General features: G+C 38.7%; 4 protein-coding genes and 1 long non-coding RNA gene across 8 annotated transcripts; 3 read left to right on the top strand and 2 right to left on the bottom strand.

The window, feature by feature from the left end:
- Positions 1-759: 759 nt before the first annotated feature.
- On the bottom strand, positions 760-4,818 carry LOC115575254 (uncharacterized). Its single transcript, XR_003982644.1, has 3 exons — positions 4,382-4,818; positions 2,327-2,553; positions 760-1,690 (listed from the first exon to the last, which is right to left on the bottom strand). It is a non-coding gene; the product is annotated as an uncharacterized LOC115575254 (long non-coding RNA).
- Positions 4,819-6,398: 1,580 nt separating this feature from the next.
- On the top strand, positions 6,399-10,128 carry rusf1 (RUS family member 1). 3 transcript variants are annotated; one of them, XM_030407137.1, is made up of 15 exons: positions 6,450-6,616; positions 6,729-6,883; positions 6,966-7,043; positions 7,129-7,243; positions 7,326-7,371; positions 7,507-7,539; positions 7,642-7,747; positions 8,381-8,482; positions 8,626-8,696; positions 8,812-8,996; positions 9,115-9,172; positions 9,269-9,333; positions 9,412-9,513; positions 9,607-9,672; positions 9,766-10,128. In XM_030407137.1, exons 2-15 carry the CDS (start codon positions 6,734-6,736, stop codon positions 9,849-9,851), a joined length of 1,263 nt encoding a protein of 420 aa, XP_030262997.1. In that variant the 5' UTR covers positions 6,450-6,616; positions 6,729-6,733; the 3' UTR covers positions 9,852-10,128. The 3 variants fall into 3 exon arrangements, with proteins under 3 accessions (XP_030262995.1, XP_030262997.1, XP_030262996.1); XM_030407135.1 differs by having other exon boundaries at positions 6,399-6,616; positions 9,412-9,672; XM_030407136.1 differs by having other exon boundaries at positions 6,603-6,883; positions 9,412-9,672.
- A 216-nt stretch (positions 10,129-10,344) lies between these two features.
- Positions 10,345-18,408, top strand: LOC115575252 (uncharacterized). 2 transcript variants are annotated; one of them, XM_030407140.1, is made up of 12 exons: positions 10,345-10,609; positions 11,290-11,488; positions 11,660-11,692; positions 11,918-12,033; positions 14,833-14,941; positions 15,158-15,190; positions 15,278-15,310; positions 15,410-15,643; positions 15,988-16,091; positions 16,382-16,547; positions 16,642-16,704; positions 17,855-18,408. In XM_030407140.1, exons 1-11 carry the CDS (start codon positions 10,545-10,547, stop codon positions 16,684-16,686), a joined length of 1,137 nt encoding a protein of 378 aa, XP_030263000.1. In that variant the 5' UTR covers positions 10,345-10,544; the 3' UTR covers positions 16,687-16,704; positions 17,855-18,408. The 2 variants fall into 2 exon arrangements, with proteins under 2 accessions (XP_030263000.1, XP_030262999.1); XM_030407139.1 differs by lacking the exon at positions 17,855-18,408 and adding an exon at positions 16,823-17,689 and having other exon boundaries at positions 10,380-10,609.
- On the bottom strand, positions 12,240-14,203 carry LOC115575253 (transcription factor Adf-1-like). Its single transcript, XM_030407141.1, has 3 exons — positions 13,859-14,203; positions 13,426-13,607; positions 12,240-13,037 (listed from the first exon to the last, which is right to left on the bottom strand). Exons 1-3 carry the CDS (start codon positions 14,007-14,009, stop codon positions 12,507-12,509), a joined length of 864 nt encoding a protein of 287 aa, XP_030263001.1. The 5' UTR covers positions 14,010-14,203; the 3' UTR covers positions 12,240-12,506.
- A 991-nt stretch (positions 18,409-19,399) lies between the features above and the next one.
- elob (elongin B) lies at positions 19,400-23,774 on the top strand. The gene is made up of 4 exons (XM_030406978.1): positions 19,400-19,563; positions 20,915-21,049; positions 22,010-22,118; positions 22,332-23,774. The coding sequence occupies exons 1-4, from the start codon at positions 19,561-19,563 to the stop codon at positions 22,442-22,444; spliced, it is 360 nt and encodes a 119-aa protein (XP_030262838.1). The 5' UTR covers positions 19,400-19,560; the 3' UTR covers positions 22,445-23,774.
- The last annotated feature ends 525 nt before the right edge of the window (positions 23,775-24,299 follow it).

Here is a 24,299-nt window from a genome sequence, read left to right as displayed (position 1 = left end):
GTGTAATAAGTGAAACCGTATAGAAGCAGAAGTTGATATCCTTCATTCAAACATCTGTACAGTGTGACAACTCGGGGTGATGAAGATTTGTTTCGATGATGTTTCTTTTCAACAATGACATTGCGGACTACGTCTAATTTCTTTTGCACTTGACAGAAAGCATTTTTTTTTTTTTTTAACGTAAGTAGTGGTGATCTTGCAGCATCTGCGTAAGTTATTGTGTAAAGGCAGCTATTTTTTTATTAAACGCTGAATATAACTTTTAAACATGCCACCATGAGATTTTCTATTTGCTTCAACCAGGTTCTCAAGTTCCTTTTCTTTTTGTACAGTCAAATGTGTCTGCAAGCAGCATGGACTGTGTGAGTCCTTTCACTCAGCTCAGGGCAGACCATGTCCAATTATTCAAGTGTTTGTGTTTGTACATTTATGGCTGAAGAGGTTTTTTTTTTGTGTGATATATAAATCTCAAACTATACGACACTCAAAAGTATTTCTAATCAATAGTGGAGGTGTCCAGATTCCACTGCTAGCTGGCTTTTTGTTACCTGTGGTTCTTTCTGGATTGTTCTGTGGTGTCTATATTTGTAAAGCAACTGTAAAATTCTTGATAAACTGTCTATGTATAATGTCTTTCTTTTGGCCAAATTTTATATGAGGTTGCCTTAACTGTAAGATTTTTCTGTTTTGAATAGATGTTTTGTAGGTGTGTTTGTAATCGTCGCTGTTTTATGACAGCATCAAGCAGCTCAGAGCACACAAGTTTCTGCCGTTTTATTATAAATTGTCTTTGTATGTATAAAAGTACAACATATTGATACATTTGACATCAATAAAGTAATATGGTAACAATGCAATAATGCTAAGATAATGTTGGCAGCAAGAGAAGGGTCTCATCATTTTCTGAAGCATTGCCATCCCATTTTATTACAGTAGAGACCCAATCCATAATGACCAGGTTTAAGTTGCTACCTTTTAGATTGAGAAATGTATCATCTTTTGTAGTATCTGCAAGTACATACAATATCTAAACATGAATATGCCACATTGTAATAGCAAAAATATTGAGGATTGGGTCAATACTGGGGAATGATAGTTCTTAACTTTAATATATGATGTATATGTGTCCTGTAGTGCCATGTCTCCAACTATAGTTCATGCTGGATTTTCTATGGTCATTTAGATTTTAAATTGTCTATATGTTCATATATTGTTAAATAAATATTACAGTGTATAAAAAAAACATGCAGAAGTTGTAATATTGTTGATAACATATTCTCGAGTGGTTACACCTTATGTAAAACAAAAACAACCAAATGGTAAAGAGCAAGTAGAAAAGTGTAAACTGAGAGCGGTCATTTTATCAGCACAAGCAAGGCGAAGGCAGTCTTTTTTTTTCATGTAACTTCCAGTTTCTTCATGTCTTTATGTTTTCTTTCATAGTTGTCAGCAGCTTTTTTTTTATAAACTGTCTGCTGTCCGTCTCCATAAGCATCTTATGTCAAAGTCCTCTGGTTGTCTTCTGCTGGGGTTTCGATCAGTCGGACAGAGTGAGAAGATATGAGATCAGTGCCATTAGCATGGGAGTCAAAGCCAGTATGGCAACCCATGTCAGAATAGAGATGATGCTAAATTTTTTTGCCTCTTTTGAAAACTCTGTAGATTTCCTAGTATCTTTTGTCGTCTCAGCCTGTTGAAGTAAGGACAAGATAATTAAAAAGAATCATGGGTTAAATCAGAAGTGACAATGCATGAATACAAAATCAACTACACTTCCATTAATCCATAATATAGTTTATCATTTAGTACATTCTGTGATTTAAAGGAAACTATTTAGCCCTTGTGTTTAGTTTATTCGGCTGTACTTCTTTCCTGATTTGGGTCCCACAGAAATCACCGCTGTATATTTGAATAATAAAAAGCAAAATCAAGATTTTCATTTAAAAAAAGACACATCCTCGGCATTAAGGATGTTTGTTTTCCAACAAAATGGAAGGTTAATGTGATTCCAGTATGTGTGTGTGTGTGTGTCCAATCAGAACTTGTGCATACATGCATTTAACTCATACACACAAAAAAAGGCCAATTATACCCACTATAACAGGCGATGTAAAATGAAAACCTTCCCTAGTCTAAAATATGTTGTTTTATTTTCTCCTCCCCGACCATCTGGCGACCCCTGGAAATTACCACCATGAAGTCATTCTTGTGATTAAGTTTGTAAAAGTGTCACTTGGCTAGAGTTGAGGGCAGCTTTCGGGGATTTTGTAAAGTACAGCTTCAGGGCTGTGACATTTGGACTGACAGGTGAAAGACAATTAAATACCTTGACTGAATATATGAGAGCCTTGATTCCAATGCAGGAGATCCCACAGATGATGCTGCACACGGCCAGTTTCCTGTGGTGCTTGTCATCGCAGTAGGAGGCAGCTTCCTTTTTTTCAACAACTACTTCAAAGCAAGTGTTATTTTGTGTGTCAGCTGTCCCTGGAAAGGAATCTAGCAGGACCTCTTCAGCCTCCTCTTCATGCATCTGAGATGAATTAGCCATTTCTGTAAAAGGTAAGAACATGTTTAAGGATTGATTATCTGAGTGATGTCATAATTACCACTGCAAAAGCATGCTGAAAACTAAAGAACACTTTTAATACTTGTCTGAGTGGCTGCTTTATGGTTTTAAGTTTGTTCCTGCTCAATAGAATTGTTTGTTTTTCAAGATAAAGGGAATTATGAGGGACCGGTTTCACCCTTTGTTGAAGGGCAAACCCTGCTTATGTAAATGTTTAGTTAATTAGAATATGTATACTTGAGTGCCCCAAACTTAAGAGGACCACTTGTGTATGGTCTTTTCAGAATATTGTTCAGGCGCAGTGGGACAGGTGGCCTCAGAGTTATTTTATTCTCACTGACCACACCGATTGTATTTGACCTTTTATGCTGCTTCTTACATTCAGAAAATAATAACCTGATTTGAACATCACATTGTCAGAGTCTCCCTCCATTATTAAACCTGAAAAACTCTGTTTAAAGGAGTTTACCCACAAAAAATTACAATTCAGCCATTATATATTCATCCCTATGCTGATGAAAAGGCGTGGAACTTTTGTCGTCCAGAAAACATTTCTGGAGCTTTAATGCAAAACATCGTTTCAGCATTCTCCCAAATAATAAGTAGATGGTGACTTTGAAGCATAAAATGGCTCCATGCAGCTGGTCCGGAGTAATCTTCCTCTCTAGAAACCCCAAGATCCCAAATTGGTTCGAAAAGACGTTATTTACACCCTTTTTAAAGCTGACACCTTCGCTTTAGCTGCCAAGCTAAAAGGCGTTAGCATGCAGGAGCTCGACTGCACATTGTGGATGTAAATAAAGTCTTTTATAATCAATTCGCGATCTAGGGGCTTCAGGACATTATGCTGAATTACCATTTTAAAATCAAGAAGAACAATCACCCATCTTTTTCAGTAGAGAATGCTAAGCTGTTTTGCTGTGTGCTCCATAAATGTTTCTTGGACAATTTCCTTTAACACTTGTATAACCCTGCATGCACTCAGCCAAACAATGCTGTGAGCAACGCCCAGGTGGCGAGTGCTACTGCTCTGATTTAAGCTTGGTTAGATGAAATGTGTTCCCAAGTTGCCTTTGTGACCTGTGTTAACCTCCTATGAATGCTAACGAGGGTTGATGACTTAACTGAGAGCAGTTTTACCTGCTGAGCTGTTTCTCATACAGCACTGGGCAGGTTTCAAGAAATATTAACTAATGTCCTCAGCAAGTCTTAACGTGTTTCTCCAAATATTCAGGCAGTGCGTGATCATGGGGATATCACTGGACTGGGTATTTCCAACATTGAACTGAAAGTACCCTTTGAGTGGCGCAACATGGAACACAGTGTCATGTGTTCTCTGGTAACTATGCAAAAGCTTGAAAAACTCGTAGGATCACACTTTAATGTACAATCTTCCTGCTTGGTTGGCTGGTTGTCGTGGCAAAATCAAAAGGTAAACTGCAACTTGGGGCCTATCTGATCTCTGATTTGATCAGAGAGTGGCACAACAGCATACTTTGCGTGTTTGTTGCTTGACAATGTATCAACAAAGAGTTGGTTAAGAATAGTTTGCCCATGTCGTATTTGCACAGGCCTGTGAATCATTCGTAACGAGAAACATAATGATTCAGGTCTGTGAGTCTGGATCACTGAACGTGAGTTAGAATGATAAAGAGAGTTTCTGTTCTGCAAATGTACACAACTTAAAACATTATCTTAAAACTAGTTCTTCAAGATAAGAACATTTACAAGTTGAGTACAGAGAGTGAATATCAAATTGTTCTAGTTCAAAGACTATGAGGGCTAATTTAAGGTTTACTTTAATGTACAAACCTGTTCAAATTTAAAAAGCTTCGAATCCACTTCTCGCTCCGAGCACTCCTTCAGTGAAACAAGCGATGTCTTGGTTCGTCCAGTGTATTTATTCAGAGTTTGTAGGCAGGTGTCTTCCCTCCTTAGAAAAGTATTTCCGTTTAGGTGACTGCTTCTTCCTTTAGATATAAAATGTATTAGTGAAGATTCCCACACGTGGTCACCCAAACACTGCCACTGTCATCGTCATCGAGTCCAAAAGACATTAGCTGCGAGGCCAACCTGTGAGAGCCCAGTGCCATATAAGTTGTTGAATGACTGGAGGGAGAGCCCAGAGTGAAACTCAGTGTGATACCTCCACGCCCATTTACTGTGCGGGCTCCTTGCTTCTTCCCTCCCACACGTAAACTTGAGGAACCCTTGCCTCACTTGGTTACAGTAGTTCTCATATTCTGTTCCCTTGGGTGCGCAGCGACGGCTTCCTCTCTCCTTGTTAGTCACAGTTTCACTTGCAGCAAAGTGTTTGAACTGCTCCCGTTCTTCTTTCCCATACAGCATTCCAGAGGACATGGGAAAGGTGTGTCAGCACTTGTCTTGCCTTGGGGGTGAAACAGCCACGGATTCCAGTCTGCCTCATTGTTTTTTTTTCTAAATTCAACTTGGAGGAGTAAACAGGTCTTGTGTTTTCACATAGTGTCTCTGCTTTACCACTTACATGCTCTTTTTTTCTCTGGGTGTAGATGTTCAAACTTTATACCATTCATATTATTTTTCTAGCCTCCTGCCATCCATCTGCTCTATGACCCAGAGATAAGAAATATTTACTCCCTGTTGGCTCAGAGATTGATGAAGACCTGACTGCATTTTTTCAGAGCTGACGCCATCGACTCGACCAGCCTCTGAGGCAGCTGTGTGAAAGAACATGGGAGGGACCTGCTGTGTCTTTTCGTCCCGCTGCGAGACAGTTGTGTCTGCATCATACTAATTATTATAATCCAGTCAGACGAGGTAAAGCAGAGGCTTCCTACTTGTGTTATGGTCCATTTTCTCTAAATATAGAGACAACATCCTGGCTTTGTTTTGCATCAGCAAATTGCTGGCACTGCTTCACAGTAATAATAAATTAGGGAAATGTCAGTTACAGGGACTGGCGAAAGCAAAACTGGAGAGGTTTTACACCTAAATGCATTGGCTTAAACGAACAGGAGGCTCCCAGAGGTTCACAAATTCCATCAAGGCAGATTCTTGACTCATGCCAGCAGTCATCTGTCTGATCTTCCATTAGGGGAGATCACAAATCATCCCTACTCGCACATCCACATTCAGGAACAGCCTTATTGACCAGTGTTGCAATTCTCTTTTCCTTTCCTGTCAGATCCCACTGTCCTGGACTATTCTGTTCAATCAATACAGCTGAATTCATGAGCAATATCACAACAGTCTTATATGCAAAGAGATTGAGCACAGTAAGTTCTTAATATGCAGTAAATCATTATTGTGTAAGCTGGCTGATGACGCCTAAAAGAGGCAGTATTTATTGTATATAATGGTATTTTTTAGCAATGCTAGTGGCATGGAAACATCAGTTAGTCGTTCAGTCCACTACTTTACACCAGTGGATGGATTTCCATTTGATTTTATAAACGTATAAACATTTCTCAGAGGATGAATGCTACTGACTGCAATGAGTTTTCTTTCAGGGATCAACTCCGACATTTGTGGTGCCGAGTAGATACATTGAAATCCCTTTGGTGATCCCACAAATTTCGTAAAACGTAACGATCAGTCCATCATTTAAGCTTATCCACTGCCTTTGTTTGTGACCAAATAATTAACTGCACCCCCATGAGCCTCAGCTGTACTTTCTGTGCTATTTAGCAAATGCATGCAGTATGTATGTTAACTTAGATCTTTATTCATATTATCTATATAGTCTATCTGACACTTTAATGCTGTTGTTCAAGCTCTGTTTGAAGTGCCATATATTACAACAATGCTCTAGAAATATTTACAGCTGTAACCATAAATGATCATAGTTTCTTGTACAATAAACTTTATCATGGCAGTACTATTAGAATGCTCCTCCTGTCTCTCTGTTTATTGGTCGTTGGTTGCCATGTTAATCAGAGCTCCGCCTTAAACTCCCGACCCACCAATCAGAAACCGCCAAACTTTGAGGGCGGAAAAAAACACGGAAGTGCTGAAAAGGAAAACACGACAGGACGGAGCGACACGTCGGCTGTGTCCAGTTGTATGGTATGCTGTACCAAAAATCAACTTTTATAAAAAATATTACAGTGGTCTTGAGACTGCATTATTGATCAGTTTGTTAGTTTAATGTGAAACTCTGTGTTTTCGCTCCTGTAAGCCTAAATGGAGGGAGACAGAGGAGTGGTTCTGGCCACAGAGAGATATGGCAGTGCAGAATCCTGGAAGTATTTTGGAAAGGATGGCGTGATGGAGAGGAGAAGAGATGGGGGCGAAAGCGAATCAAGAGGAAAATCTATTGTTGGAGTATTTAAAGTAAGGATTTAAAACGTTTCTGCATTGACTGTTCAAACACGAACACTCCCCTCCAGACTCACATTTTAACATTTTATTTCAGAGCGTTTTTCTGCCTCAAGGATATCCAGAGAGTGTCAGCAGCGATTACCTGCAGTACCAGTTTTGGGATACTATGCAGGTACAGTAAATAATGCACCAAAAAATTGTTATCATCACTGTCAGATTGAGACTTTAATCCACACACTGCTCATTCTCTCTCTCAGGCTTTCTCCAGCTCTCTGTCAGGGACTCTAGCCACTCAGGCCTCTCTCAAAGGTGTCGGTGTTGGAAACCAAGAGGCAACAGTAGCTGCAGCCACGATCACCTGGTTACTAAGAGGTGATGCCTTAAAATATACCATACATTTACATGACTTTTGCATGGTGAGTGCAACTGGCAAACTCATGTTTTTTCCCTTAAGATGGAACTGGCATGTTGGGAAGAATCCTCTTTGCCTGGCGGAAAGGGTAGGCTCCTGTTTTTCTTCTTTTTTTCCGTCCAATAACAGTTTCTGAGAAATTTCATCCTGTCTATGTTATACACTGTTTCCATTTATTTGTGCTCCTCCTTCATAATCAGTTGTTTTTATGTTGTCCTTCCAGGAGTAAACTGGACTCTGAGGCCAAAAAATGGAGGTATACATGGTGTACAAGCAGTGCATTTTTTTTTTTTTAAAGTTACTCTAGTCATTATCATGATTAAATGTATTTAAGTCCAAACTTTCAATTTATTCCTAGACTTTTTGCTGATGTTCTCAACGACTTTGCCATGTTCCTGGAAATATTGGCTCCTTACTTCCCTGCTTTCTTCACCCTCATTGTTTGTACTGCGGGAATTTTCAAGGTAAACAAAAACACGATGAACAAGTTAAGTTGAAATGTGTCAAAAACCTAAAACTTGGTTAACTAAGTAACTGAACCTTGAATTTACCATTTACCAACACATTTGTTGTCATTTGCCAGTTTCAACAAACCCAGAAGCTTAAATTAGAGGCTTAAAATAGTGATTCCTAACCTCAGGGTCAGGACAGTAAACAGTGTTGGAGCAGAAGAAAATCAATTCTGTTTCTCAAAATTGTGTTTATACATCCATGCCTCTGCTCACAAAAATATTCTGTAATTTCTAAAAATACTCCTTAAAAAATGGTCTGAATAAAATCACTCTATAAGAGGGTCTATAAGAGTGCCTCATTCTAATGGGTCACAAGCCAAAAAGGTCAGGAACCACTGGGCTAAATCACCTGATAATCAGACTGCATGGCTATTTCCTTTAACCTCATTTATTCATTGTTACCAAACTGTGATATGAAATGGAGACAAGCAATCAAAAATTGCATTTGAAAAGATGCACTTGATCATAAAAATATTCGGTTGGTTACTTTCTGAGTATTAAATCAATTAAAAGTTTTAGGGCTGCTAGGTGTTTATTGATAAATACAAGCTATGTAGTACAATTGTGTGTGTTTGTCTACTCCAGTCCATTGTTGGAGTGGCCGGCGGTGCGACCAGAGCTGCTCTGACTGTTCATCAGGCTCGCAGGGACAACATGGCTGACATCTCGGCCAAAGATGGCAGTCAGGTACTTTTATTGATCCTGCATGACATTTGCACTGCAGGTTTCTGAGTTTAAATTGCAAATAATTCTTAATAGATACCTGCAATTTGTGCTGAAAAGAGGGACTTTTAACGTATTCTTATCTGCATGTCTTTTATTTACCACAGGAGACTTTAGTGAATCTAGCTGGACTGCTGGTCAGTTTGGTGCTCATTCCCCTCGTCACTGATAATCCAATGTAAGTATTGTAATGTAGAAAGTATTCAAACTGCAATAACAGTCCTACACAGGGACTTTGAAGAGTCTGCTGTGTCTGTTACATCACCTACCTCCTGTCTCTGTCTGCCCCGCAGACTGACTCTGAGCCTCTTCTTCCTCTTCACCACACTTCACCTCTTTGCCAACTACAAGGCTGTGCGTTCAGTTGTCATGGAAACCTTCAACGAGGCACGACTGTCGATCGTACTGCAACAGTACCTGACAGACAGTCGGATCCTGAGCCCAGCAGAGGCCAATCAAAGGGAACCAGTTTTCTTTGGTAAGAATTGTGGATTTGCTGACTGTTTTTTGTATTTGATACTAGCAGCTCTTAAGTCTCAGTTGTAACATGTTAATTTTGTGCATTCAAAATGATGGATTTGGCTCATTTTCTCCAGAGTTTAGGAAACAAGTGCCAATCAAACTTGGAGTGAGGCTGCAGGAGGTTGTACAAAGGTAAATTCATTCACCACACCATTTTGCTTATATGATAAAGAATTATGCACAATAAAAGTTAAACATAGTTGATGATATAATTTCTTTATTTTGTAGTCCAGACGAACTCAGTTTGGCTCTGAAGAACAACAACATGCCTTTCCTACTAGGATTACGCAATGGTATGTCATCTGTCGTGTGTTTACGAACTGTATAACATACTTGAATGTTTTTCATTAATTCAGCTGTCTTCCTCTCAGGATGCGTATGTGTTTGTTTGGGACCAGAAGCATCAGTTCATGATGAAATCCGAGCGTTGTGCCAAGCTGTGTGGCTCAGCAGCATGTTAAGAGAACAGCAAAGTAAGCCTTTACCTCCCTTCATTTCATTACTCAATGTTAATACAGGTGCTTTCTCTCATTTACACAATGCATACTTTTTATTTTCTTTTAAAGGTCACTGGGATATGGTGCATGAGAGTCACAAGTTGATGGACAAAATTTTCAGTCCATTCCTCAAAGGTTAGCGCACACAATTACTAGTTTAAACTACAAATCATCAGCTTTATCTTTTGTAGTTTTTACCAATAACCATTTTGCATGTATAATTTCCAGGTGTGGAAGCTGCAGGATGGGACCTGAAACGAACTCTACTGGACTGGGACGAGTGGAGGGTCGGGTGGAAAACAAAAAGCAACTGAGCTGTTAGACACATGGAGCCATTTCGCACTGTTCATATCACATTTTCAAATGTCAATTAAACATTGATATTTTTTAAGTGCACTTTGATTAATTTTGTGTTCAATTCTCAGTGGGTTTGATACAAGTCAAGAAAAAAAATCTATATTTGTATGACAATATTTCTCATCTACAAAATACTGTTAATTGCACAGTGTTCCTTGTTATTTTTTTCTATTTTCTGTAAACGACATTGCAGTCACCTGTGTACAAATGTATAAAAACTACACACAAAAAGAATGACTGCGCTTCTATCTTCTATCCGTAGGGGGGCGCTACAGAGCACTCGTATGCATTTAAAACACCACGAAGAAGAAAAAAACAACATCCGTTGGTGAAATCCGTTGCGTCAAGTTAGCAAGATTTTTTTAGGATGATGGCGGAAACATTTGCAAACCATTTAATACAATAAACAAATGTTGTTAGATATTAACGTTTGAGCAGTTTAATTGAGAAATGTATAAATATTTCTATAAGCTTCTGAATTGTTTATAGATTATTTAAACGATATTTAAGCTTTCGACATGTCGTGAGGCTATTATTTTGACATTTGTGACCGGATGTTGACCTTGTATTTTTGCTAACTAAATGGTCGCTCAAACTACACTAGCTATATCACTTTGTTTGGTAGCGAGTTGAATTAAAGTGTGTGCTAAATGGGGAGATATAAATGTGCCTACAACTGCGAAAACTCCAGCGACTCAGATGGGAAGTTTTTTAAGTAAGTATTTGCGTTTGTCACTCGAAGACAGGGTTATAAATCAGCTTATACATTTGTGAATAGTCAAGCTAACATTAGCTAACGTAAACATGAACATAATTCTCTGTTTTCTGTGCCTAATATTGAGTTTTTCCAGGTTGTCTCAACGTTTTGAATAACTCTGATTCTAAGGAAGGATATAGGTTTAGCAAGTTTAATTCGGCTGAGTCAAAATAATGATTCAATCTGCGGTTAAGTTAACGTTACTTTCAAACGCTATTAATCCTAAGTAAATTTTCAATGAAAAATGACAATTATTGTTTCAGATTCTCAATTTTCTTCTTTTTCCTGTGACTATCAATCATTTAGTTGTTAAAATAATCATCAGGTTAGTCATAATGAACATATATGTTGATTGCAGTATTATTATTTACCCTTTTTAGAATGAATAGATGATACTGGAGACAAAAATATAGCAAATATTAAATACTGAGAATGCACAACTTCGTTTTGCATGCAACATTAACCAAATATAAAAGCATTTTAGAAAAAAAGGCTTTACAATGTTTTAGTATAAGTATATTGAGAGAATTAAAAGTTACTGAATTTTAAATGGAGTTCAATGTTGTGTTTCCTTCACACAGGAAATACAGACACTCAACAATGTTTGGACTGTTCTAATGATGTGTGTGCTACAATAGGTTTCCACTGTACAATCCTCGAAGACTCAAGAAATGGCTTGCCAACATGAAATGGAAAGACTGGACGCCAACCCGCTTCTCTGTGCTGTGCAGCAGTCATTTTGAGGAACAGTGCATTGACAGAACAGGCAAATGTGTGAAACTTCGGGACGATGCTGTTCCCACCATATTTTTAACTTCTGACACACAGAAAAGAAAGGTTTGTGTGTGGTTACTCAGTATAAAACATCACCTGCCTCATATGGTGGAACAAATAGTTTTTGAACAAGACAGTAAAAGCTTTGATAGGAATTGACTTCATCAAAAAGTTCAGTAATTCTCTAAAATAATGATCTCATTTGCAATTAATGTCATTGTCCCTCTGATGTAGGTTTCCGTCAACCCCAGAAGTAAAAGGAACAAGGTGAGAGTACTATGATGTCATTTACTTGTTAAAATTGTCATTTATTTGTGGTCATTTTAGCAAACATGATGGTCAGTTTTCTTGAACTTAAAAAACATTGTTCACTCAAATGCGTCTTCTTTGGATTGGGGTTAAAGGGACATTAACATAATTTCTGTCTTTATTCAAGCTCTTGTGCAAACTTCTGAACACAGTGTGTGTTGTTTCCCTGTAATGTGAATCCAGCCACCTGCTGCTAAAGCCTCACAGAAGAGTCCAGCACCGTCTACAGCGACCACTCCTGCTACATCGAAGCAAAGCGTCCAGAACAAAGAGCCCAGCCAGACAGAAGAGCCTGCTGGGTACGTTACTATACACAGAAATGTTTCTGTGCTGTCTTCACCCCCGTTTTTATTTGATACTCGCAGTATTACCATTATGTCATGTGGGATTAAATTTAGTATTTTTTTTTTTAAATCCCAGCAAAAACAATCCAAGATGAAACAAAATCAATAGTAAGAATAAGTCATTACATATAATATAAAAATGTCACAGGAAAACAAAAAAAAAAAGATTTACAGCTTTTATTTAGTGTGCTGTGTACAATAAAATGAGATAGCTGCACAGTATTCGAAGAACTTAGGCTGTGTTAACATTTGGATACATTAATAGACCTTTTCAAATGATAAAAAGATGAATATTGTTGCCCACAAACAAACAAAAGTTATTCAGCAATTCCAAGAATGCTTCGGGGTTAATGTAGTAGAAAAGGCAAGTGACCAGTTTATTCCATCATGATATCAGTGGGGAACCTCGACGTTTACTGGACTCAACATCATATTGGATGCTGAGATAAGTGAGCCCCTGATGTTTGTCCCGTATGATTATAAGAAGTAATAATTAGGTATCTGTAGAGACAAGTGTCCACCTCATGCTGGAAATGTGGTAGTATGTGTGGTGGCAATTTCCGCATCTTGCGTTCTAGATTTTTGCAGTACGCCGAGATGTCATCATTGTTGTCATCCTTTGACGCCAAAGTCTCCAGAGTTTTACTGATGACGCGTAATAAGTTCTTTGACTCCTCACTAGAGGACTCCTCCGGCTGTTTCTTGCTGCGCTTAGCTGGAGGCCTGGACTCTCTGGAGGTGCTAGGCCACGGCTCCTCCCTGATAGGTGTGGGTGTGTACTCTGGGTCAGAGATGCTTGACTCCTCAATGGGAGCACATGGCTTCATATCTGTTTCAGATGTGCAGTCGTCATATGTGGGGCTGCTGCACTGGGTCTCACTGCCAGGGCTGGAGGGCACCTCAGTTTTGATGTAGCTGATGCCATCTGAGGTTGAATCATAAAGAATAGTTGAAGTTTCCTGTAAAAGGGGGAAAAAATGAGGGATATGATGAGTTTTCAGTTTCCAGCAAGGCCTGCACGTTGTAGACGAGTTATGGTCACAAGACAATACGTGTTTTGTTTTAAGCTGATGAGTGGCGTGATTTGATATCCCTGTGTTCCTAGAAAATCTAATTAATGTTGCTCCAGGACAATAATTAAAGCTGACAATCACATTTTTGTCATGTCATAGCTTTATACTGTTATTACAGTGTAGTAATACAGAATATGAGCACTGGTTGGTTTCCTCATGAAGCTGGCATGTGTGCACTGCACTGTGTTTTGTATCAGGTCATACTAAAAGAATTTCAAACGAAAGAAAAAGAAAGCAGCAGTAAATTCAGTGTTTTGCTGCTCACTCTACTTACACTGACAGTAAGGTTAGAGTTGGCCTCCTTTATTTTTCTGTGGGGCTCTAAGAACTGCAGATGGCTCAGGATCCACTGCTGCCTCCCGGTCGTTATCGCTCCACGGCTCCCTGGGTCTGCAAACTTCTTGTAGCGGGTGTACTGAGTCCGTAGAGAGTCCCACCTCTTCTTCAGCTCTTTTTCTGGAGGTCATAATAACCACACGTAAACCAAGCAGCATCTCCAAATCATGCCATAGCAACAGTGTTTACTGGCGACAGCCGGAGTTATAATACGGTTTGTGAAAGGAGTGTCAGCGCCTGGTGTGTTTGCCTGTTTACGTTAGCAACAGCTAGCTAGCTCTGCACTGGAACTGGGAGCAACTTCCCTTCACTGGCGTGAAAAGCTGCACGACAGCCACACAGAGGGTCAGTGGTTGAGTAGGAAATCTCACCTGGTATCCCGAGTTTATTTTGTATTTCCCCCCACAGCTCGGTTTTCTTCGCTCTGTTGGCATAGTGTTTCTCCCTGATGTCGTACAGAGCTGGCCGCTCTTGAACCATGCTGACCAGCAGCTCTTCGGCTTCTTCAGTCACGATGGACATTTCTTTCTGAAAGTCTGCCCTGACACGGGTATCGTTCAAAAGGGGGCTTTAAAATAAAATCAAAATATATGTGTCCAGACGAGCGTTTTAGCAGCTTTTCACAAATAATCGTACATAGCACACCTGAAAACGTGTATCACATGACGGTGTGTGTACACTGCGCATGCGCGTCCCGGTTTAAACAGGAAGTAGATTGTTTTTTCTTTATTGAACAAGTTTCAAGTGCTACATTGTCCTTAAATGTAAAGTTCAAAGAGTCATGTTGAAAAATGATTATTTTACAGGTAACACATGCATGGGACACAAAGGAAAAGGCAGAAAGGGGAACCACTACATAAGATTTCTACTGTACAAGGCCGACTGATAGATACAAGATACAAGTTTACTAATAATAATTCATCTTAAATAGACAGTATTTCCCCCATTATTTAAGACTTCCTGAAAAATAAGTGTTTGAATATACTATTGAAAATTAGCTGGGGATATCAGGATATGGTTGCATATATTCAAGTCTATGGATTTGCAGTAAATGTCAAATTACATTTTTCACATTACTTTTGGGAACCAAAGATATTCGCATAACACAAAAATAAACATTCAGATATTTCACAGAATAAACAACCAAGTGAAGGACTAATATATCCCAATATCCCTAACAAATTTTGAGTAGCATAAGTGTGTTCAATAATATATGATTTAGTCATGTGTTTTTGTGATTATCTGTTCACATGCAAGTTTAAACCAGATTCCTTCGTTAAGTGTTTTGCATTATCTTCGCACTGTTTTTTTTTTTTATTGTTTCCCTTTCTGGTTTTATGTTCAGAGACAAAGACCCAACAAATCCTGACAGATGGAGGATTATAGTAGATGAAGGTCTGATGAAGATTGACTCATTCCCACATTTCTTCCATGGAGATTACTGTGTACCACAGGTAAGTTGTATTATATATATTTTCACAAGTTAGTGATCTTGTTATTGTTGTTTATTTTTATAATTACTTATGGCAAATCAAAAGCATTTTGTTGTCAGATTTGTACTTTCATTATAGCAGTTTTTTTTTTTTATCAGATATTATTATTTCATGTTTATATCCAATTTGTTCTTTGTCATGTATTTGTGTCATTTTTTACATTTACATACACAACAGGATATTCAGTGGGCTCCAGATGATGATGTCAGCGTAAGTAGTCATCATGATTTTAAACAACAATATTTTGTCTTAATTTATATGTATTTTTAATCAAGTGCTCCTCTGTGATTTTCACAGCCAGAAAGTGAAGATCCTGAAAAAGTGATTGAGGTAAGTTACAGCATTATTTTCCTTTTTCTTAATTCCTGAATGTCTTGCAACCAACTGTTTTGGGATAATTACTGCAATCACATTTTATTTCTGTGGCAGGTGAAAGAGCCGTGGGAGTGGCTTGGTCTCGATATCAGAGGACCGCTTCCCAAAACACTGAATGAACACAAATACATTTTGACTGTGACTGACTACTTCTCCAAGTGGGTTGAGGCTGTGCCCATGCAGTCCTGCCTCCCTTCAGTTGTGGCGAAGCACATAGTGGACATCATTGCCCACTTTGGATACCCCATCAGGATCCTGTCCAGACTCCCTCATGACATCGTCCAAAAAGTGAGTGTACTGTCAATTAAACTGCTCGCATTGTTTATAGAAAGCTTGAGATGTTACCTTGACTGCCAGTTTTTGAACTGTATATATTTTTCACATCAACATACAAGTCGCAGCAATGTTAGAAATAATTTTAATTTCATCTTGGTTAAAATAACCAAGTGTTTGATTTAGTCTATCCAGTACATTACTAGACAAACACTTTGCTTAGAGCATGAACAGAAAGCCCAAGAAACAAATTTAAGCTTCTTTTTTTTTAAAGATGTTGAAGAAAGAAATGTGAGAAATTCCACTAAATTAATGTTAATTAATTAATTAATTAATTAATTAATGTATCCTCATGGTAGGTCAACAAAGAACTAAAAGATCAGCTGAAGGTCACCGTCGCTCTGGTCATCTATCATCAGCAGACGGGCACTGCGGATCTGATCACACAGCAGCTGATTGACAGGTCTATACTTGTGTTACAGGTTTTGGATTTACTGCTGTTTGCAACATTTTCCTTTTATACATTTACACAAGTTATTATCACATTATATTGAAGATGGTTCTCGATCTTCTTCTTCTTTTTGTCCTGATAATTGTCAAATTGAGACTTTCCTGTCAGACGCATTAAGTGATATCATATTTGCAAAAGTCAATATTCCAAACAAGATTAATTCTATTATTACTCTTCTGTTATTGCATTTAGGGATCTCCCTGGTCCCCCTTGTAACTTGTCTCATATCTGCTGCCCAACAGGATGGTAGGTGATCTAATAACAGAGCATGCAGCTGACTGGGATGTCTACCTGCCTGCTAAGGTTTTCAGTCTGTGTTTCAAAGAACATTCAAAGACTAAAGAGAGGCCTTTTTCAATACTCTGCTGTAAGGGAGTGGAGCCTGTCCAATCCCCCAGAGGTCTGAATGTAAGTGCAGATTTGGAATATTTGAATTTTGATATAATATATTTTTGTATAAACTGTTAAATGACTCTTGTGTTCTTCCTTCTCTGTTCCACAGTTTGATTATTCCCAGATCCGAGAGAGCGCCTTTGTAGTTAGATAGAGATTTGCAGTTTATTTGGTGAGTTGAAGATATTTTAAGCTTTTGACAATTGGAAAACAAACTCAAAGAAGTTTAAGGATATTAGAGATTTTTCAGTAATGTACAACTTGTCTCACTTAGCATTATTATGTTTCAGGTCTCACATGGAGATCAGACCTGACTTGATATTGGTACAGAGTATTTTTCACTAATGGGAGCTCTTTGACTCTATTGAGAGTCGTCATGGAAAAGTGCTGGAAACCTGCTATACTTCATGGTCACAGTGGGATCGTAGTTACCCTGATAGTTTGACAATGAGGAGGACTTTGCTGACTGGACAGGCACGGCAGATAAAACTGTATATTTTTTTACAGCATCCTTCACTCTTCCAAAGACTCAATGTCATCTTAAGTTATTTTCAGTTTTTACTCGCTGTCAACAGCTCTGGAGGCCATTTTCAGTTTTGTATCATATTTTGGATGTAATTTTTTAAAGATATTAACTTTGTACTACAATGAATTGTCTTAAAAATGTCAAACTGTGCAGTTTGATACCGGAGAGGAAGTCATGTTTATAAGAAACTTGTGTTTTTTTGTATTTTGTAAAATGTCCAATCAGTTTCTCATTGTCCAAAGTGGCATTTCAAGTCTAACTGCTAATCAGCTTTAGTCCAAACAGTCCGAAGCATTTGAGTTGAGAAATTTAAGGCTGCTGTTCCTGATTGTTTGTTGTTATTTTATGACGGTAAAATGTAATAGATGCCAATAAACATACTTTTATGTTACATACAAAAACATACAAAAACTGTATGTGTGTTTACACATCAGTATTTACAAATTCATGGTGAAACATAATGCTTTATGTAGGAATCTGCAACATAAAAGTCACATCTGTTATGCCAGAGTTGCATCTGCACATGCAAATTCAAGTCATGCAAAGACAAGTTGAAGCCTTGTTTACAGTTGACATTGTAATAGTCATTACTCATTTTAAATAGTTGTTACATAAAAGGTTTTAAAAACGGTAATGTGTCAAGGGTCACAGTTTCTACATTGCATCACCTAAATGGACAGTTTAGTGACAACTGTTTCACAATGACAACCAAGTCACAATGTCATAAACATCGCAAAATAACAACAGAACCCTGATCTTTACAGTCTGTGGCACCTGGTTTATTTGTATGTTTCAGCTGCTGTCGATACAGCTGTCCCACTTACTGCAGTGACAGCTGCTATCAGAGGAGAGCAGGAGGAAACAAGTCCTCCCACAAAGAAGAAACAGCCAGTGAAGAGAAACACCTGTTTGTCTTGTTTCCCTGCCCAGTGAAACAAAGCTCTTTTCAGTCTGATTAAAAGGGGTTGGATCAAAAAGAACTGTTCTGCTGGGCCCAGAAGGAGGACTGAAGCTGCAGCAGGAACCAAAATACATTATTTGTCGATTAATGCTGGCACCTGACGCAACGTACAGTTGTGAGATTTTGCAACCTAGTTAAGTAGGAAAGAGGAAATTAAATATGATTAAACTGGGATATACTGAAGTAAATTCAGTCTATAATTCTAAGGACAGCACACTAGCAGAAACTGATGTGTGTGGGTCATGTTTGTCCTAAATATGCAAATGAAAAATAATTAAGGACCAAGCTTGATTGTAACAAAACAGTTTGGGAAATTGAGTTTGAATCATGTATTTGCTTGTTTTCCTGATTATTATTAATAAATATAATTTTTTCTGTGCCCTCCCTCATAATGTAAAGCATCCTTGGGTCTCTTGAAAGGCGCCAAGATATTATTATATCATTATTATTGTTTACAAGACATGGGACTGATATGAGTGATGTCAACATTCTGCCAGTGGGTGGCGATAGTGTTCCATCCAGTTGCAGCTCGCTCAGTAAGAGAAGAAGAAAGTTCGGGTGCCTGTTGAAATATGCCATGCCAATACAGCTCATAAAAGGCTGTATTTCACCTGCCAAAAAGTGTTTAAAGCACCTGCCTTGTGACTGAAAAGTTGTTTCTGTATCAAATGACTTGATTTTACTCTTGGTGGTTATAACTGACAGATTATAGCCCACTCACTCATTTTTACCTGTTAAAATACCTTCATACCTTGGCCATCTAAAGGTGTTTCAACAGTTAAAAAGGACTGGATTGGTTATTATCTGTCAAATATAACCATTAAGAGTGAAATTAAATCAATTGGATGCAGAAACAACCTTTCAGTCACAAGGTAGGAGCTGCAATAACTGTTTGGCAGGTATAACACAGTCTTTAATAAGCTGTATTGGCCCTTTAAAGGTATTTCAACAGGTAGAAAGTACTGGATTGCTTATAATCTAGGGCACAGGTCAAATAATGGACAGTCATTAGGATAATTGCAATAGAAATCAATTCTTTATTTTATACGTACCCATCTGTAAATCATGTTTATTACAGTCTAGTTCTAAATATAGGCCCAATCAAGTATATCAGAAATACAACACACAATGACATTGCAAAAAATACTATTAACTGTGATCACGTAAATGTCATTCCCTGATTACGATATAAACTGCCAACACTTTTGCCACATTTTTGATTATTCGGTTACAAGAAACATTGCAGACATACCTTTGTTATTACCACGGACATGAAGTTATTTGCATGTGTAGTTATGACTGTTTGATCCAGATAAAAACAGCTGTACAAGTAAATAAACTGGGCGATACAGCTTTAACGGGCCGCGCGCGCTCCCGCGGACGGAAATCAGTTTCTGGCGGACGTCACTTTTTGGCGCCATACCACCATCTGCCGGTTGACGTCGGCGCTGCAGCTGTGGCTGTCTGATGCTGCTGTGATCTCACAGTTGTCGCTGTGCGGTGGAGGCGTTTTTTTCCCTGTGTGCAACCAACCGCAAGAAATGGTGAGTGAGGAAAACAGATACAGCTCTCAATGTTATGGTGTTGTCTACCCAAACCTTATTCGAGACAGTCAAATACTCCTTCCCTAGGCGTTAAAATGTACGCGGTCAGTCGGCGAACCAAGCCTGTCACGAAAAGCGATCATACAAAAGCTCATGTCTTTGTTTAGCTAACCCTAGCTATCAAGGGTTAGCTTCCCTACGCTGGTTAACGTCAACACACTAGCGTATGCTGGTTGGACATTTGATTGTAACAATCACGTCTATGGCAAGGTTGGCGGAGAAGGATCCAGACTAAAGCGCAGGGATTAACATCGTTTAGGATAAGTGACAGCCCAACCAACAAACTTTGCTTTTGATCAAACGGCTACCTAGCCTCGAAGAAGCTAACTAGCTAGCCGAAGTTGTCAGTAGCTGCTGTAGCTGCGCTAGCGTTATAAATCCATCAAACAACTTGGATTAAAGGCGGAGATGGTGTTAACAGGGAATGTAGCTATTTGAACATGAATCGGTGTCCAACTCAACGTGTGTTTAGGAGCTTTGTGGCCCACAGTTTCCAAATCCAGTCTATTAGGGAAGCTACTCCAGCTAACAGTTGGTTGAGCAATTACTTCACAGCTAGGCTAGCTCGTCATGACGCTAGCTGGCAGCTGCCGCACCGTGTGTCTTTAAAAGCACCTAGGTGAACAGATTGGTGTGACGTTATGGAGCAGAGCTGTGATCTTTCTTTTCAGATATAACCGGACATCCTAATTCACTGTCCGCTTCACCACCACAGCTGCAGCCACTCTACTTTACTCTGTGGAGTCATACGATGATCTAGTGCAGGTAGCGTTAGCTAAACAAGAACCAGCCTCCTAATTAAATAGCTTTAGCTTCTGCCAGCACTGGTTGTGGCTGTAAGTTTTAGTCAACACCGATAAAAGATCCTTGCACAATGGGACTTATTGTCTCAGAGGTTATGGTGACTGGGCACGTTATCATGAAACATTCAGACTGTATTAAACACCTTTATCAGGAACTGTGTGTCAGGGGTTTGGCTCAATGGTAAGTCTACTGAGGGTGTTTTGACTAGATTTGAATTATCTCCACACTGACATGAGTTTTATTCCTTAGTGCGGAACATGGGCCTATAATAGATAACATGATGATATTATAGGTGCAGCATGTCTTCTTGAGAATGTTTTTCTCACTTTGGAAGAATCTAATTCTAACTTCTAACAGATCGTTAATAAGTTGTTTCAGGGGGGAATAGAGTTAACTAGGTTAAGGATTACGTTTTTCCAGTGTGAATGTCTGAGAGTCACCGTTGTCTCATTTGCACTCTTTCCCCTGTCACTTGATCTCACTACAGGATGTGTTTCTAATGATTCGACGTCACAAGACGACCATCTTCACAGATGCCAAAGAGTCGACCACAGTCTATGAACTGAAGCGCATTGTGGAAGGGATTTTAAAGAGGCCACCTGAAGATCAGAGGCTTTATAAGGTAGATTTGAAAAAAAGGACTTTTTAGACATGTGCAGTTAATTAATAAATACCATTTTAACAGATACATTTGGATCAGTTGGTAAGTGGCAGTCTCTGCCATCGTAGTAGTGTAATGACCAGTTAGTGGTCATGTAGATATAGCTAAAATGTTCTGGGTTTGTTATTGTTGCTCCTAGCAATTAGAGTAATCTTAGAATTCCTTGAATTTTCATTGATTTTTTATGTGGCTCAAGGCAATATGATTACATGGAATGGAGCTACACATAATAACAATTACAAAATATGGCCAAAATACAGTACATACTACTTAAACAATGTAGAGACATTTTTCATGATGGCACCTATTTTACAAATAACTTTTGGCTTTTAGAGGCTTTGCTTCTAAAAATAATAAAATTAACTTAAACATAAACGTGTGATTTACAGAGCACTTTGGCTGACACCTTTCTATAAGTAATTTTACGTACATTCTTACATTCAAACAAGATATGATACTATCCAACCCTTTATATCTTCCAGTGACCTTAGGAATTCTGGTGGTGTTCACTCTGTGTGTGCAATGATACAAATCAATGAGCAGGACTGCTGTATGCTGAAGATGGATTATAATATAACAATTTCAGCATGTGAATTTCTTTGGTTCACTAGATTCATCAAAAACTGACACTTTTCGAGGCTTCAGAAACACCCATCCATAGCAGTGTGTTGAAAAGCCAAAGTGCGTCATGTTATTAACACAACAGTTACAGGATTCTTTAACCTTAAACTTAACTGGCAGTATAAACATACTAAATACAAACTTGCTGATTCTGAGGATCACAATTAGTCTTCACAACAGAGAGCATTTCGTGAAATTTATGGATTTGGTGCTTTGTGTAAACATAAATAAATAAAACTGTATTGAATAAACAGCAGGCTCTAAACTACTTTTATGTGTTTGTTTAATTTCCTTCACCAGGATGATGTGATGCTAAATGACAGTCAAACTCTTGGAAATTGTGGCTTCACAAATCAAACAGCCCGACCTCAGGCCCCTGCCACAGTGGGGCTAGCTTTCCGTCTGGGTGGTGAGTATTTCCCCTGTTATTCGACCTCGTCGCAGACCATTTTCAGTTAGTCTCGTGGTCGTGGCACCATTCACTTGCTTGTTTTCATTTCAGGCAACTCTAACTCAGTGTAAACTGAACTTGAGTGCTCTGAACTGATTTACTTTATATTATGTATCTTCCTGCCCTCCCGTCTCACGTTTGTCACTTTCTCTCTCTCTGTCGTTCTCCCAGATGATTCATTTGAGCAGCTGAGGGTCGAGTCTTTCTCCACTCCCCCAGAGCTCCCTGACGTCATGAAGCCCCAGGACTCGGGCAGCACAGCCAACGAGCAGGCTGTACAGTGAGGGAGGGGGCAGGGAAATGAGAGGGACGCGCAGGGGGGCCGGAGGGAGGATGCACGGGGGCGGGGGAGGAGGGAGGGGTTGAATTTTGGGAAATGATGCCTTAGCGGGCGAGTTTTATCTTGCCGACGACAGATCTTCAGCTGGGCACAAAGAATTACACACACGGATTCTCGTAGTTGTAAATTTGAGGGCGGGTGCTTCAAAGTGGTTCATTTGTCCTGAAATCGGTGAACGCATGCTAGATAAATTGATAATTTCACACAAGACCCTTCAGAGATACCTGACGGACTTGTCACGACACTGTCAGTCATCCATGGGATTGGTAAAGGCTGAACATAAAGAATTGTACCTCGTATTTAATTAATTCTAGTCTTTATTTGGGGCAAGGTTATTGCTGCCTTCCTTGTGTTTTTTATTTTGCTGGCTTAAACGTGGGAGTTGATACGGTGTGACCTTTTTAGGCTTTTATGTTTGTGTGTTTTCTTTATTAAACTATTATTAAACTATATAGGATTTAACATGTTTTTGGTCTTTGGCCTGGATATGTGTTGCGACAATAGCTAGGAGTTTGTGCATTTCTAAGTTACTATCTGTATTTCAAAAACATTTGAACAATGCGAATCTGAAATAAAATAGATTCAGTTGTTGGCAGGAGATCTGACATTAAGATGAACATTTCTTGGTACTTTACTTATCAGTAGTTGTAGTTTTCATACTGTAGCTGCTCAAGTTACTGAGACTGAATGAATGCACTCACACGAGCGACAGGCATGGCAGCAATCAAAAATGAATTGATAATGGTATTGATTTGTTTTGTTTTTGTTTTGGTTCAACGTTACTAACAAAGGTGGGGACTAATCAACTTTCCTCTCCAATGTTTGATCGCAGCACAGGAAGTCTTGGAGATGAGTATTACACCAAACCCATTTTGACATGTGATGAATTATGAACTGTGCCTGTGAGTAGTGACCTGCACATCTGACCCTCCATCATCCCAGAATCACTGCCCATTTAAGTTCATGCTGCAATTTGTGTTGTATTACTCTACACCATTTATGCCCTTTTCCTAAAATTAAAGGTGAATGCGTAATGACCCCCTGTCTACATCATAACATCACTTTAAAGTTAAACAGTGGGTCTAATGATCTATAAAACTACACTTTAAAAATAAAAATCCTCCATTAGACACAACAAGAAAATATATTCCAACCTGGGGGTGTTGAATGAAATTGTTGACATTACCGCATTTGCAATTTGAGGCTGTTAAACAGTGGGACATGATCAAAGTTGCACTTGTAACTGATTTAACATTAAAACAACTGTTTTTCAACCCTGTTCTCTGTGGTGTCTTTGTATGCTTTTGTAGTAGAAGGTAAACATTGGCACAGTAATGCAGTATTTTGTTTTGAAGGAACACAATCGATTATTGATTTTTGGTCACACTTGTGTTTTCTGGTCATTTAAAAGTTGCCTCCATATACAATAACACGCTAGCACAAAGGTTAGCGGCAGGCTGATGAGGGGAGATGCAATGTTGAAGATTTTTAAATATTTACGCAACCAATAAAATGGGATGGTTTGTAATGTCTCTAGGGCACTGACATCGTATATATTTACAGCAACAATTATTGTTTTGATCTGCAAATAACTATTAAAAATATGTGTGAACTCAAGTAGGATTGTAACTAAAGATTTTAAAGATTCAGTTGTTGATTGATTTTCTCAGTGTATCCTGAAGTTGAACTAAATCAAAAAACATTTATATTGAATGAATCAACTTCAATATAATGACATTTAATTTATTGAATACAAGGCCACTGTATTTGCCAAGTGGCACATTTTTAAATGCAGTCAT

Source organism: Sparus aurata, chromosome 23 (assembly GCF_900880675.1).
Source record: "Sparus aurata chromosome 23, fSpaAur1.1, whole genome shotgun sequence".
Classification (NCBI taxonomy): domain Eukaryota; kingdom Metazoa; phylum Chordata; class Actinopteri; order Spariformes; family Sparidae; genus Sparus; species Sparus aurata.
This window is presented reverse-complemented; position numbering and strand designations above follow the sequence as displayed.

What these genes read in the sequence shown, in the direction of transcription:
- rusf1 (XM_030407135.1), top strand. Translation starts at nt 6,734, where the DNA reads ATGGAGGGAGACAGAGGAGTGGTTCTGGCCACAGAGAGATATGGCAGT. An exon ending in AGTTTTGGGATACTATGCAG is followed by an intron (nt 7,044 to 7,128) that starts GTACAGTAAATA and finishes TCTCTCTCTCAG; the next exon opens with GCTTTCTCCAGCTCTCTGTC. An exon ending in TCTGAGGCCAAAAAATGGAG is followed by an intron (nt 7,540 to 7,641) that starts GTATACATGGTG and finishes ATTTATTCCTAG; the next exon opens with ACTTTTTGCTGATGTTCTCA.
- elob (XM_030406978.1), top strand. An exon ending in AAGATCAGAGGCTTTATAAG is followed by an intron (nt 21,050 to 22,009) that starts GTAGATTTGAAA and finishes TTCCTTCACCAG; the next exon opens with GATGATGTGATGCTAAATGA. An exon ending in GCTAGCTTTCCGTCTGGGTG is followed by an intron (nt 22,119 to 22,331) that starts GTGAGTATTTCC and finishes TCGTTCTCCCAG; the next exon opens with ATGATTCATTTGAGCAGCTG.
- LOC115575253 (XM_030407141.1), bottom strand. Translation starts at nt 14,009, where the DNA reads ATGTCCATCGTGACTGAAGAAGCCGAAGAGCTGCTGGTCAGCATGGTT. An exon ending in AAATAAACTCGGGATACCAG is followed by an intron (nt 13,608 to 13,858) that starts GTGAGATTTCCT and finishes TATGACCTCCAG; the next exon opens with AAAAAGAGCTGAAGAAGAGG. An exon ending in ACTCTAACCTTACTGTCAGT is followed by an intron (nt 13,038 to 13,425) that starts GTAAGTAGAGTG and finishes CCCCTTTTACAG; the next exon opens with GAAACTTCAACTATTCTTTA.
- LOC115575252 (XM_030407140.1), top strand. Translation starts at nt 10,545, where the DNA reads ATGGGGAGATATAAATGTGCCTACAACTGCGAAAACTCCAGCGACTCA. An exon ending in ATCCTGAAAAAGTGATTGAG is followed by an intron (nt 15,311 to 15,409) that starts GTAAGTTACAGC and finishes TTTCTGTGGCAG; the next exon opens with GTGAAAGAGCCGTGGGAGTG. An exon ending in ACACAGCAGCTGATTGACAG is followed by an intron (nt 16,092 to 16,381) that starts GTCTATACTTGT and finishes GCTGCCCAACAG; the next exon opens with GATGGTAGGTGATCTAATAA.